Source organism: Electrophorus electricus, chromosome 9, assembly GCF_041902795.1.
Source record: "Electrophorus electricus isolate QZ-2024a chromosome 9, ASM4190279v1, whole genome shotgun sequence".
Lineage (NCBI taxonomy): Eukaryota > Metazoa > Chordata > Actinopteri > Gymnotiformes > Gymnotidae > Electrophorus > Electrophorus electricus.
The window spans coordinates 9507744-9523489 of record NC_137505.1 but is presented as its reverse complement, the minus strand read 5'-3'; the positions used below and the strand labels follow the sequence as shown (position 1 = coordinate 9523489).

At 41.5% G+C, this 15746-nt stretch overlaps 1 protein-coding gene across 1 annotated transcript; it reads right to left on the bottom strand.

Moving 5' to 3' along the window:
• Positions 1-5482: 5482 nt before the first annotated feature.
• LOC145659167 (homeodomain-interacting protein kinase 1-like) lies at positions 5483-13932 on the bottom strand. The gene is made up of 9 exons (XM_081720312.1): positions 13928-13932; positions 11325-11676; positions 10392-10759; positions 9715-9838; positions 9323-9427; positions 9120-9206; positions 8637-8818; positions 8344-8423; positions 5483-5761 (listed from the first exon to the last, which is right to left on the bottom strand). Exons 1-9 carry the CDS (start codon positions 13930-13932, stop codon positions 5556-5558), a joined length of 1509 nt encoding a protein of 502 aa, XP_081576438.1. The 3' UTR covers positions 5483-5555.
• Positions 13933-15746: the final 1814 nt, after the last annotated feature.

The window sequence follows — 15746 nt, the reverse complement described above, 5'->3', positions numbered from 1 at the left end:
TCTGATATTTTTCTACTAAATCATTGTTTTGTTTTTGTTAGAAACTCAAAAAGAAAAGCAAGGAGCACCCTAACACTGTGGCTGCTGCTGCAACTACAGGTAAGAACATATTGCTAGAAACATATGACAATTTAGTTGTTAGACAGAATATCACAGTTATATCCATTTTTTAAAAATCAATAACTTTTTTGTCTTATGATAGGTAGTGAAGATGTTTCCCCCATCTCGTCACGTTTCACGAGGATGTTATCGTTCTTTACAAGGCAACGCTCAAATCATCAATAAAGCCTGAAACATCAATTTGCTGAAAATGTGCAAAAATGGCTGGTTTTTGATTACATTTACATTTACATTTACAGCATTTAGCAGATGCTCTTATCCAGAGCGTCTTACAAAAGTGCTTTGTCCTTTACTCAAAGAATATATCCTAGTACAGTACAGTAGGTTAGAGTCCAACATACCAGTGAACTAGAATATGTAAAAGTAGATTTGGTGAATACATTGTAACATTGGTAGTGGGATGGACAATTCTTTGTGCAAGAATGATGTTATTGGTTCATTTTTCTGCGGTTGCATTTAATATCACTATCCTTATGTATTTATATATCGCTTTTTACTGCAGATGTTGTCACAAAGCAGTTTTACAAATGTCCAAGTCCAAGCCCCCAGTGAGCAAGCCAAGGGCGACAGTGGCGAGGAAGAACTCCCTAGAGCATGAGGAAGAAACCTTGAGAGCAACCAAGACCCAAAGGGGAAGCCCATCCTCCTTTGCCTGGCAACGCTCACCACAATAATATCAATTTTAAGAGAGAAATAAATAAATAAATGAAAAAATAAGCAGTTAATGTCCAGTCCAATTTGCTAGAGGCCCTAGTCTTGACGCGATGGTGTGCATGTGTCCAAAGCCCATCCCACAAGAGAGCATCCATTAAGAGCAAGGGAGAAGCAGTTGGCTAGGGTGGAGCTGTGGTGGCCTACAGCAGGGCACATCAGGGGGTGGTGGGAAGAGCCATGGCAGCTGAGACGGGCTGAGGCTCAGTAACATCATGACATCAGGAGTAGGTGTACCTCGGCAGAAAGAGAGACTAGATTATTAGGCATGTCCAGGTACAAGGGTGTGTAAATTAGGGAACTATAATGTGCAAAGATGGGCTCCGGCAGATCTAGCTATGGCAGCACAGCTAAAAGGAAAGAGCCAGAAGGAAACACAGGCACGAGGGCACCCTGGAACATCAGCACTCCGCCGCTCTCAGTCAACACACTCGAGTGACAAAAGAGAGGTGAAGTGACAGCATCATAACATCCCAGTTTATCATAACTCTCAAAACCCATGGACCCCCAAGATGGGAAGTAGTTAATAAAATACCTGACTGTACAGATACTAAAAAGAAATCTAGGATTATTTTTGTTATTTTCTATTGGGCTCAAGAGATAAGATGTTCGAGCAGTAATAAGTGTTTTTCTATAGGTGAGTAGGCTCTCCTTCCATGCAAGCTGGAAGACTACGGGCTTAGTGCGGTGCCATTTATGTTCTATTCTTTGAGTGTTTTGTTTTAAATTGCGAATGAGATCATTATACCAAGGTACTACATTTTTGTAGCTAATTTTTTTATTCTTAAATGGAGCAACATCATTAGGTGCACAGCAGAATACTGATTCTAAGCATTCAGTAATTTGATCAAGTTCCGTTGGGTTTGAGGGAATCCTAGGCGCAAATTATTAGTCTGGGAGATTCCCAATAAATCCAGGTGCAGTGGACGATGTGATCGTGTGTCTGGTATGATAGCGAGGCGAGGTTACGATAGTGTGGCTCATGCATAGTTTAAATGAAATTAGGGAATGGCCTGAGATGGCACCTGACTGGGGTAGTATAACTACCTTCTCCATGTCTACACCGTATGGCAGTACTAAGTCAAGCGTATGTTTACATTTACATTTACAGCATTTAGCAGTACGCTGTTATCCAGAGCGACTTACAAAAGTGCTTTGTCATTTACTCATAGAATATATCCTAGTACAGTACAGTAGGTTAGAGTCCAACATACCAGTGAACTAGAATACTGTAGAATACTGGGATCAATGCTGATACCTAGAAGTACAAAACACATAAGGTCTATCTTAAACAATGATAAGTGCAATAAACAATAAGTGATAGAGTTTGTTAATCAACATCATTGTAATAAACAATACCCTACAATAAGTACTAATTTAGTCAGTCAATATGAGAGCAGGGTAAGTATGTCCACCAGAGTGTGTGGGTTCTCTTTGTACATTGAAACCAATTGATTCTAATATAGAACTAAAGGCCAAGTTCAGAGGGTGTTGGGCACTATCAAAGTGAATATTGAAATCACCAACAATAATGGCACTTTCTACTAGAGCAGATCCCTCTCAGTATCTACAGCTAGACAAAACGCACCTGCCACCTTGTGGTCAGTTGAAGTATTTGCTAGTGATTCTAGACAGGTTTTCCAAGTGGACTGAGGCGTTTCCTTGTTCTAAGGAAGATGCCCGCGCTGTGGTTAAAATCCTAGCCAAGGAGATAATACCGAGGTACGGTGCGCCTCGGGTAATAGATTCAGATCAGGGACCCTGTTTCATTTCTATGGTAACTCAGAAACTATGCACCTACCTAACTATTGACTGGAAGTTTCACATCCCTTACCATCCTCAGTCATCTGGCATTGTTGACAAAATGAATTATACATTGAAACAAAGGCCATGATGGAAAACAGGAAAGAAATGGATAGATCTTGTCCTTCCTAGGTCTTCCTAAGTTCAAGACTGTTAACTCAATACACACTTTAAAACACTCAATACACAATTTAATTTTTTAATAATACTTGTTCAGGTTCCACTATTGTTCTCCAAACCATACATTATTCAATGTATGCATATTAATATTCAATACTTACACCAACCGGTTCTTGGTACCATTATGTTCAACCTGAGCTACTTGCATTTTATTTAAAAGGCGATCCTCTTCCATATCACCGGATGCCCATATTGCTTTTATTACCTCAATCTACTGCCAGCAGTGTTGTGTGAGATCAGAATGATGCCCAGTGCCACCACCAAATTGTCACTATTTGAGGTCGTTTTTGGTAGACCATTTACCACCCCATGGGTCAGAGGTAACCCAGGTGTTTCTCAGTCAGGTGACACAGCCATAGCTGATGACTGACAGACAAATCCTCTAAGACTTGGCTTGCGTTGCTTTGGTGTTACAGGAAAGGTTTGAAGCCCTTGTTTTTGTCTGTCTGGCATTCAGATTTCCTGAGCAGCCATGTTGTGGTTCCTAATTAGGAACATGTTCCAGCCTGCTCCATGCAAGCTGGAGCACTGGATCCACTCTTTAAATGTGCCTTTTTAAGGTGACAGCTTATAAAAGTCATCTCTGATTATTTTTTTTGTTGTTAGCTTTTTAATCTGTCAAGTCTGTAATTTTCCAGATTTATATCCATTAAAAAAACAGATGCTCTAAAGGGAGGGGGTGGACTCCTTCAGTGGTACAGCAGAAGTTGATAACTTCAAAATCATTTACAGCAGCTTCAACCTTGTACTAACAGAACAAATACGGACACAGCATTAACTGAACTATGGCCTGAGTGATTTAAGTAATTAGTGAAACTGGCACAGCACCACCAACCGTTTATTAAAGAAAACGTGTATGACACATGATTATCTTAATTCTTTTAATTAAAATAGTCCCTTGCAAGGCATATTATTCAATTATGTTCAAAGAGGTACATAGAGCATGCTGGCAAAACCGAACCGTTGAAGATACTACAGGAAATAAGAAATTTCCATAATGTGAATGAAACATTTATTTAAATGTATTGAATATTGCACATCTCAGAGCCTCCAGAGGTGGAAAAGACCAGGCCAGGTGAGCCATAGGTTGAATTGGACCCCGAATCCGAGGGCCAGGGTGTCCCCACCCGAATCCGAGGGCCAGGGCTCCCGCCAGACGCATGACGCTCGAATTTGATCTTCTTGAAGTAATTAACTAGAGTTAATTGAAAGCGGAAGAGGATGCCTGGAGCTGCGATGCCATACCTTTAGGGAAAGATGAAAAAAGGAACACGAATCAAATAAATGAGACTGTTTGTTCTTCGAGGCTGAATGGGATGTGCCATAATAACCTTCAATTACTATATTGGTGTCCAAGCTGAAATTCAACTTGATTACAATAGCCGCAAGCCATGCAGATCTAGTTATGGGCTTTATTCAAAATTAAAACTAAAACAGAAGTAGATTTTAAAAAACACAACCACAATTCTGTGATTTATCTAATGCCAGCTAGTTAACTTCATAACTTATTCTCTGTTGATTTTCCCACCCTTAATCTTGCAGAAAGAAGGCTCAAGAAAATCAAGCGGATGTAAATCACAATCATCCATGTTGTTTTGCCTCCACATCACCCTGAAAGCGCTTTATTTAAATAATCTAGCTGTGCTGTATCGACAGGTATGAGAAGATTCCCACAGAATATCAATTTACTACTCTATGGATTCTTCATGACTTGGCAGTAAGGTAATAATAACAGGCAGGTGTAGCATCTAAAAGTGGAAAGTCCAAGTGCACGTGTTATTAGCTAGCCAGTAGACAAGATCAAATACAAGGTCACAAATTTTAACCTGCCCTTTATATGGAAAATCTGCAATATTTTATATTTGCCACATCGTTAGTGGATAGGTAGCTAGCTATAGTAATTAACCTGCAAAATGTGTTCTTAATCTGTTGATTGCAACTGTCAAACATTTTTTAAAAATGTGTTGAATATTACCCACTCACAGCCTACAGAGGTGGAAAAGACCAGGCCAGGTGAACCATAGAACAAGTTGAACCCTGAATCCGAGGGCCAGGGCGACCGCGCCCGAACCCGAGGGCCAGGGCTCCCGCCAGACGCATGACGCTCGAATTTGACCCTCTTGAAGCAGACGAGCCCACTAGAGGTAACTGAAGCGGAAGAGGATGCCTGGAGCTGCGATGCCATACCTTTCGGGAAAGATGAAAAAAGGAACACGAATCAAATAAATGAGACTGTTTGTTTTTCGAGGCTGAATGGGATGTGCCATAATAACCTTCAATTACTATACTGGTGTCCAAGCTGAAATTCAACTTGATTACAACAGCCCCAAGCCATGCAGATCTAGTTATGGGCTTTATTCAAAATTAAAACTAAAACAGAAGTAGATTTTAAAAAACACAACCACAATTCTGTGATTTATCTAATGCCAGCTAGTTAAATTCATCACTTACTCTCTGTTGATTTTCCCACCCTTAATCTTGCAGAAAGAAGGCTCAAGAAAATCAAGCGGATGTAAATCACAATCTTCCATGTTGTTTTGCCTCCACATCACCCTGAAAGCGCTTTATTTAAATAATTTAGCTCTGCTCAATTTCAGCTTGATTACAATAGCCGCAAGCCATGCAGATCTAGTTATGGGCTTTATTCAAAATTAAAGCTAAAATAGAAGTAGATTTTAAAAAACACAACCACTATAGTAATTAACCTGCAAAATGTGTTCTTAATCTGTTGATTGCAACTGTCAAACATTTTTAAAAATGTGTTGAATATTACCCAAGTCACAGCCTACAGAGGTGGAAAAGACCAGGCCAGGTGAACCATAGAACAAGTTGAACCCTGAATCCGAGGGCCAGGGCGACCCCGCCCGAACCCGAGGGCCAGGGCTCCCGCCAGACGCGTGATTCTCAAATTTGACCTTCTTGGAGAGGGAGATCCCACTGGAAGAAACTGAAGGGGAAGAGAATATAACTTTAGCGAAAGATGAAAACTGACCACTAACCAAACGAATGAGAGAGATTGTTCTTTGAGGCTGAATATGATGTGTCATAATAACCATCAATTACTATAAAGGTGTCCAAGCTGAAATTCAACTTAATTACAATAGCTAGCCAGCAGCCAAGATAAAAGGTCACATGCCACACAATTTTAAGCTTCCCTTTATACGAAAGAACTGCAGTATTTTAAATTTGCCACATCGTTGGCGGACAGGTACCTAGCCATAGTAGCTAATTATCCTAGCTAGTTCACACTTCATTCTCCCCCAAATGATCCCATTATCGACAGGTATCCGTGCTTAGACATGAAGACAGTTCATCGACCGAGGACTGACATGCAGCTGTCACAGCTCTTTTAGAGCAATCCGACGGTTAGCGAGCCAATGCTAGATAATAACGTTAATTGCAGCTACAGCAAATAGTTGGCAGTTAATCTGCAAGTTAACTAACGTGCTCCATCGCCATGAAAATTAGAATCTGTTGCCGCAAGAGATGTGCATAAGTAATGTGTGAACTAGCTAAGTTAACCATCTCAAATAGACAGCTTGTCTGTTAGCTAACCTAGCTAGAGAGCCCAATGTTACCTGAGTCGTTGAATTCAAGTCCGACTTGACACTTTAGCCTTTCCCATTAGGCCTCATCGTCTTTTTAAACAAAATTAACATACTATTCATAAAATCCATATAGAGCAAGTTTTATGGATGATCTGCTCAGTGAAGCTGCATTATTTCTGTTATAATACGGACACGGCAGCATTTTCACGGCATGTTTTCTTAATCTGTTTATTGCAACTGTCAACACATACGAATGATTAATAATTAATGTAAACTGTTATGCAGCGAATTAAAGATACTATATTTTCCTGTTTCCCTAGAAATAATCCAAACTGCAGTGTCTGCTTATTTATGCTGAAGCACACTTAAGTGGGTATAATTTTTGTGGATTCCACATATACATTAAAAGGAAAATGTTGCCCAATCATGTCAGAAATAGCAAAACAAAAAAACACAGGCTCCGAGTTACTGAAAGAGAAGTACGCGATGAGGTCCTGGTAGAGCATAGGCACAGGTTGGTCATACGTGTTTATGAGGAGTTTAATTTAAGCAAAATCCTCATCACACACCCAAGAAGTCAAAGCCTGCAAAATCCCCAAGCAGCAAGACTGCATCAAGTTAGCACTGGCTGAAGCAAAAATAGTGCTGTGTCCTGCTCTGTGGCTCATCCACTCTACCAGTCTCTTAGTATTGGGCTTAGTGTGCTTAATTCATCTTGATGTCCTAACTGACATTCAAAAAGAAATGGATGTGAGAAGACAGTGTAGGAGTTCAAATTTGAATTGGCTTGAAATGTAGGCTGAAGTGCTCTTCTGCAGCTGAGCAGCTCATTTTCTGCTGAGCATCTTCACAGCCCTTACAAGGAGAGCATGAAAATGATGGAGGGGACAAGAAAAATCAGAATAATGCTTTAAGGACTGGACACATTTACAGCTTCTCACACTAAACAAAGTACTCCAAGGTAAAAAGTTCATCAAAGTAAAACATGTTTCATCCATCTTTCTGTGAACTGATATTTTAATGACTGACAGACAAATCCTCCAAGACTTGGCTTGGGATGCTTTGGTGTACAGGAGAGGTTTGAACCCCTTTCATTAAAGAAAACGTGTATGACTCAGGTGCTAGGGTATTATCAGAATGTAATTTATTCCAAATGTAAACACATGATTCTCTTAATTAGAGATTCCCTTATAAGGCATATTATTCAATAATGTTCATAGAGGTACAAAAAACAAAACAAAACAACAAAACCCTACTGAGTCTGGAAAAGAACATCTTTATCAATAAAAAGTATCAAATGACCTGAACACAGTTGTACCACCATTACAAACTCCTTGCTTGAGTCTGCATGTATACATGTATGATAGTAACATATCAGCCAATGAATGATGGACTCGAGTTTGTACTCGAGGAAAGAAAGAAATTTTCATAATGTCATAAAGAATCAAGTGTTTGGAAAACGTCTAGGAAAAGAAAGAAACATTTATTTAAATGTGCTGAATATTGCACAAGTCGCAACCCTTGAAAAACCAAGAAGAGTTCTCGGTCTGCTTAAGTACTGTGTACTGCAAAAACACAAGTAGAATTGAATTTTCCACAAATACACATACAAGAACCATAGAAGAAAGCATAGTGTTGGTCTTATAGAACGAGAGACACAAAAACCTCAGCTACAATGATCAACAATTACACAATGAAGTTTGGATTCAACGGAATTTCGTTTTGAACTACGGTAGAGGGGCCTCTTTATCGGCTACTCGAATACTAGGCAACAACCTGATTCACCATTTGTGGATCACATTTGAGCAGTAACATGATTTGGTAGAACACTTGCATTTGAAACCATTTTTGTCTTCTTTTATAGGTGGAATCGGAGGCCAGTTTGGTGATGTTTTAAATCTACTTGAAGAATAACAAACAAACAAAAAGCCAACCCTAATGTAACATTTAAAAGAAGCACCAAAGTGGGCATCAGATTTACCATCAAACAGGGTCTTGCTGCTGTCGAAGCCTGTGCACTGCCGCTTGCAGATCTCCATGTTCTGCAAGCAAGATTTCACACTGCAGCGAGAGACACACACACACACACACACACACACACACACACACACACACACACACACACACACACACACACACACAGGGGGGGGGGGGGGGGGGTTACAGTACTAGCAGAGAAACTCTGATGCTATTTGGATTTCTAAATTAACACGGTGTTCCTTAAAATGTTTTTGAAACACTGACATGTAGATTGGAAGGCCTGGAGCAACTCACTGTGCACTCTGAGGGAAGTGGAGGAGGTGGGTCATGGTCAGAAACAGGTGGTTCACGGTCTTCACTGGCGTGATCCTTTTGTGAGCGTCTAGCGTGAGCATCTTCTTTAGTAGGTCGATGAACTCCCGCCGGTCGGCCTTCTCCGCCAAGACGTCGGTGCCTTTCAGACTGGTCATATTGACCTGCGAGAGAGACCCATGGGTGAGTCATATTATTCACCAGCAGAGGGCGGCAATGCACCCAATACGAACGAAGTTCTGCAGCAAATTTCTACGCACTGCTCTGCCCTTCGCAGATGCCGTTCTCCAGAGCGACTTACATGCGCTACTCATTATGACAGCAGAAACGCTCGACCTTTCAGCTAGCACCTTGTTCTACCTGCTCTATAATGTGAGCTGCGGGAGCCCTTTGTCACGTTCTTCAATTTCACATCGCAACACTAAAAGAAATGCGTATAGTTACGCGCACAAAAGCCCAAATAACCTGCATCATGTCGTCAAGGCAGTTTAAAATGTACTTCCGAGTCTCTTTGGACTTGATGCCACGCTCCGCCTCATGCTCCGAAGGTGTCTGGAGAAAGGAAAGAAAAAACAAACCATTCAGCTCCACCATTAAGTTACATGAAGTCATTAAGTTACGTCCCTTATAAAAAACACATGGCATTTGGCATTTGAAGACAGGCAAACCTTGAGTCTCCACAGGGGGTAGCAGTAGAAATAGTAGTGCGTCTTGGTCCCTGCGCTCAACATGCACTCTGCTGGTAGGCCCTGCGTCTCGGAGATGTAACGGATCTGCAGAGACACCATACGGCAAAAGGATTATGACTTTATTTTGAGTTAATCCTTTCATTTTCAAAGTGCATGTCTAAAAAAACAGGCCATAGAAACTCATTTATATTAATCCTAAAAATGAGCGGGCCGACAAAGCAGCTAAAAGGTCAAACTACACACACACAAACACACACACACACACACACACACACACACACACATATCACTACAGCCACAAAACCACTACAGGTCTGCACCACTGATGCTGTACGGGCGTTAAGGCACAGCTCAAAGGACCATGTGCTTACCTGATCATATTCGGAGGCTCCGGGATACAGGGGCCAGCCCAGGAACAGCTCAGCAATGACACAGCCCAGGGACCACATATCGATGGCCTCACAGAATGGGAGACCCAGGATGATCTCAGGCGATCTGGACCAAAAACACAGAGATCGCCATCATGAAATCAGCCTCGGCTGATAATTCCGTGGGGGGGGTGTTTGTGTTCCTAGACATTACACACCCACTATTCTAGTGTAACATGGAACCAACACTACAATGCACCAACACTACAATAATGTTCTGTTTTGCATTAAGTAAATACAGAGTACCAATGCAGTTAAACACCCGTTACTCAGTATATTACACTGTTAATTAACAGTGTAGCTACAATGTAATAGCGGTTTTGTACAGACTTGCTAAATACTGATATTACCAAAGCCTGCAGTTCAGCGCATCCTAACTAATCTCAGACACCGAAGACGGTTCATTAGGTGTTTTGCTAAATAACAGCACTCACATGACCCAATAAAAATAAACCACTTATAAATCAATCGTGCTCCAGTTAACTGTAATGCTCATCATAGGCTTTTAATGTGTAGCAGGGTTATTACAACTGTCCACAACATGCAGCTCTACTCTCAAGCACACTAGAGTGCAACGAGTGCATACTTATTTCTAACACGCCTCAGCACGTGTCCCTCACCGGTAGTATCTGGACTGCAGGTAGCTGGGGCCCTTGGAGAAGTGGCTAGCTGAGCCGAAGTCGATGACCTTGACGCGGTACGGCTGCCTGACGGGGTCCACCAGCATGATGTTGTCGGGCTTGAGGTCGGTGTGGATCAAGCCCAGGCTCTTCAGTTTCATGAGCGCTTTGGCGACCTGCTGCAGCACGGGCCGGATGCATTTCAGCAGCAGTGGGCTGAACTTGCTGCGCTTGAGGAAGTCGTAGAGGCTCTGCCCCAGCATCTCGAACACCAGGCATATGTGCTTCTTGTGCTGGAAGCACTCGTACGCGCGCACGAAGTTGAACTCGTCGGCGTTCTCCCTGCTCAGCCGGCTCAGGATGCTCACCTGAGGAGGAGCAAAGGAGGGAAGACAGAATACGCGTTAAGCCGAAGCTACGTGGTCACAGCTTCAAAGTTTGATACTGCTGACAAATAGCCTACTTATTTTCAATAGCATCAAGCACTTTGTGTACTTCCCTTCAACCATTTACTTCTACAGGATTTGGGAGATGCAATTATGGAAGTGGTCCCTTGGAAATGAACCCATGAACTTGCTTTTGGTACTCAAACAATGCAGATTAATGCTCTTTCATAACAATAACATTTTTAATGCACATCCAAACAGGCATGGCTTACACAACTGAAGCTAAATCTTCTTTTTAGAGTAAGCTTCAAGCTGTCCGTGTGTTATCCGAACTAGTTCCTACTGAACTAGTGAAAATTAGAACTAGTGTGCCAAACAAGTATTTCTGTGCTACCCTGGCTGTATACAAATTCCACGGTGTGCGTTAGCACATCTGACACCAACAGAACATATGTTGTAAAACTGAAACAAACAATAACAGAATCAGGGCTACAGCTGATTCTAGGCCATATCAATAGCTCATTTAAAGCAGGCACAACTTTCCCACCTCGTTCTGGCCCTGTCGAGCATAGGACGGATGACTTTTCAGGATCTTGATTGCGACTACTTCACTGGTGCCCCGCTTCCAGCACTTGGCGACCTGGCCAAAGGTTCCACGGCCCAGGGACTCCAAAACCTCGTAGCTGTTGGAGACGGAGCGGAGGATCTCGTTCTGCACCAGTTGGTACTCGCAATCGCTGCCCCTGGCCACACGCTTGGACAACCCAGGGGAGGAGAGCTCCTCCAGGATCTGTACACTGTTGCTGCTGTGTGCCTCCTCTCTCTTCCTCTTGAGGCTGCCCCGCTTCTGATAGCCGTCAGCACGCCGCGAGGTCAATGCCTCGTCTCCGCCCTGCCAGCTGGAAGAGGAGGAAGACGACGACGAAGCCTCGTCCGAGGCTCCAGAGGGGGAAAAGACCATGGCAGGTAAGCCATCGATTGAATTGAACCCCGGATCCGAGGGCCAGGGTGTCCCCGCCCGAATCCGAGGGCCAGGGCTCCCGCCCCGTGCAGGATTCTCAAATTTAACCTTCTTGGAGTGGGAGATCCCACTGAAGGAATCTGAAGGGCAAGAGAATATACCATTATGGAAAGATGAAAACAGGACTACTAACCAAATGAACGAGAGAGATTGTTTGTTCTTTGAGGCTGAATGTGATGTGCCATAATAACCATCAATTAGCTAAATTAGCTAAATCACAGAGCTTTGATTTTTTTTAAAACATCTACTGCTGTTTTAGTTTTAATTTTGAATATTTCTTTCTGAAGCAGAGCAGAGCCCTGATCGATGCCATTGTTTTTTGGGCAGGCTTTAGCAAGTGATTGCTTTCTCTTTACACGCTTCTCAGAAAAGACAAGTTCTTTGTCTTGCGTTACTCAAAGGTGGTTCTGTGTGCTAAAACAACATCTTGACCTTTCAGCGATGCTGCCACACTGAAAAACAGAAGGCCAAGAAAAAAACAGCTTCTATTCTTAGACTCTCTGGCACTCTAAGTGCTTGCTGATACCTTGCTGACTGCAGTATTTCCTACACCTTTCCAACTGAGAGGCTCCTGAACTTGCAGCACCTCTGTCAATTAATCAATTGCATAACAAGAGTTCATCCACTCTATAATTGAGGGAGATACCCCCTCTAATCATTAATGCTCATCATTACAAAGACCATTAGTGTAAGCTGATGAAAAATGTTTCAATGTATTTAAAAGGTAAAGAACAGAGTAGCAATGTAAAGATACCATTTATAATGCATTACATTTTAGTCTTTAACACAATCTCTTGCCCTGAAACAGTGTTTAGGGCGATTACAATGCTGTTTCAATATGTTTAAAAGGTAAAGAACAGAGTAGCAATGTAAAGATTCCATTTATAATGCATTACATTTTAGTCTAAAACACAAACTCTTGCCTTGAAACAGTGTTTAGGGCGATTACAATGCTGTTTCAATGTGTTTAAAAGGTAAAGAACAGAGTAGCAATGTAAAGATACCATTTATAATGCATTACATTTTAGTCTAAAACAAAATCTCTTACCCTGAAACAGTGTTGTTGGGCGATTACAATGCTGTTTCAATGTGTTTAAAAGGTAAAGAACAGAGTAGCAATATAAATATTCCATTTATAATGCATTACATTTTAGTCTAAAACACAATCTCTTGCCCTGAAACAGTGTTTAGCGCGATTACAATGCTTTGAAACGCTGTTTCAATGTGTTTAAAGGTAAAGAAGAGAGTTGCAATGTAAAGATTCTACTTATCATGAATTACATTTTAGTCTAAAACACAATCTGGGTTTGTGTGTATATAAATGATGTAATGTTACTGTTGTGGAACAAATTACTTCCATTTCCATTTTTAAGGCAAAAATATTAAATGTTGGAATTTATCATTACATATTCATATGAATATGACTTTAATTTGTATACATATTTGTTGACATTAGCTATTTTGATCAGTCATTTTTGTGTCTGGTTGTTCTAGCTCATATTTAGCACGTTGTCCTTGACCATGTCCCTCTGTCCACAGGGTGGTGGTGTTGGACTGTGTTACAGACACGCTGCTGTTTTCCTGCAAGGTGCTAGTGGTCGGATTTGTAGGTGAGAAATATAGAGTGAAGTCATGTGTATATTACCCATACTACACTTCATCACATTCTGACCATGATGGCACATGGCAACACACTTTAATAGGTAACTCTGAGGGTTTTTCTACATTCCCTGTAAGGTCTGCTGGCTTTCTTCTTCTTCTCTGGGAGAATCAGGCTGCCATATGACAATTTCCAGCTTCAGCTGCTGCATTATTACTGGTTGCCCGTTATTGTACGTATTGTAACCTCAGAAAAGCTCAAGTGCTGACACTTGCGTCTGTGTGAGAACAAAACATCAGCATATTCAGTACACTGAAGAAATGGTTCTTTCTTTTTTAGATTCCAAAATGCTTATTGACAGTGATTGTAAAGTCACTTTGTTTGTAAATAACCATGATTTACACATTTATTCTGGACAGCAGTTCCTCTCATAATACTGAAGGCCCAGCATGTATATCTACTACTGCTGTTTTTTTAGACGGTGATTGTGGGAGCTTATTTCATCGCGCAGGGCTTCTTTAGTGTGTACAGCATGTGTGTGGACACCCTTTTCCTCTGCTTCTGTAAGCTGCACACACACACACACACACACACACACACACACACACACACACACACACACACACACACACACACACACACACACACACACACACACACACACTCTCTCTCTTCATTCCAGCAGTTCATAATGACATTGGGCACACACAGTCGAAAGCTTGTATGGTCTCGTCCCTTTACTTCAGGGAGAATAGAATTATAAAAAACATTATTAGCTCACATTTCACTCTCAAGCTACTACACATATGCCAATCATGAGGACTATATTGGTTTTATTTCCACTATGATGTTTCTGTCTCCTCTAGTGGAGGATCTGGAGCGTAACGACGGCACCGTGCAGAGACCATACCTCCGATTTACTCCTCCACATCAGCCGACTTTAAAAAACCATTTAAAGCTCTACACATCATGGATCACAGAATGTCTGTTATTAACGCTATACAAGAACTATACTAAGGCCATAGATCTAGACTAAGACTATAAAGTTATTTCACTTAGCTAAATAACTTTAATACATAATTTAAATCATGCAATGTGTAATAATATTTCTTGTTTTTGTTCAGGAGATGTGCAGACATTATCTGCTGTATTATTTTTGTGGCTGCCATTGTCACCTATATTCTTATTCGCTCCCTGGGTAAGAAACATTTCCAACTACACTTTCATGGGGGAAAAAAAATCATTATTATTGTGGGCTCAAGCGGAAGGTCTTTTACCCATGTATGGCTTGTGAGATATCCTTCTAACGGAGGTTCTAACACAGCGTGGCTGCTTGGAGACTCTCGTCATGTCGTGTTGCCCCAGAACTCCACTGGGATGTTTTGTGGAGCTGGAGTCAATGTGTAAGTCCCTCACATACTGGATAAGTATTTATATCTTCACAGGAATACCAAAACAGCACACCCAGTATGTAAGGAACACCGTCAGTATTCTTTCGAATGGACTTTAGTGAGTCGGACTAGGGTTACAATGGAGCTGTGCAGGTGCAAATCATGTGGAAACATGAAACATCAACAAGACAAGATGGGTTAGACTTTAGCTTTAAGATTTTCATGATTGGCACTGCACAGCAACAAGTGGAACCAATCAAATCACTTGTGTTTAATGATTGTCTCTAAACCAAGGGGTCCAAACTCAGGTCTAGGAGTGTCACAACACTGCAGAGTTTATTGGTTACCCCAGTCCAATTCACCCTCGAAGAAAGAACACTTAGCTGGGTAGTGGTGTGACTCTCCAGCACTGAATCCTGATACACATACTCAAAAAATTGAATAAAAATTGTTTATTTAATTGGCTAATATTCATGTGTCAAGCTGCATTTGTTTCCTGCATCCTCTCGTGTTTCAGTGACAAACCAAACGTCCTCTACTTTGACCTTCTGAAGTGTGCCAGAGCAACGACAGAAATGGACGCCATTCTAGAGGGTCTCCAGTGTCCAACCACTCAAGTGAGATTTCCACACAAATGTCCTGTTGACATTGTACAGAAACCAAACACGTATGTCAGTAGCCTTTTAGAAATATGCACATGAGACTCATTTATTACAAAACAGTTTAGCATGTAGTATGTGAATGCCAGTTTGTAAGTCTGGGGGCTTGGGTCTCCTTTTGCTGCTTGGTTTGGGAGCCTTTTGCTCTATCATGCAATGAACAATGTGTAAATAGTGTAGATAGAAATATAAAAAGCAACACTGTGTTTAGCTACTCAAATAAGATCTCCTTCACTCTGTGTGTTTGTGCGTTGGTTTGCAGGTCTGTGTTAAAAAATGCCCTTCAGAGTTCTGGAAG

Coding starts and splice junctions, on each gene's coding strand:
- LOC145659167 (XM_081720312.1), bottom strand. Junction 9,207..9,322: donor ACCCCCTGTGGAGACTCAAG/GTTTGCCTGTCT, acceptor TCCTTTCTCCAG/ACACCTTCGGAGCATGAGGC. Junction 8,819..9,119: donor GCCTTGACGACATGATGCAG/GTTATTTGGGCT, acceptor TCTCTCTCGCAG/GTCAATATGACCAGTCTGAA.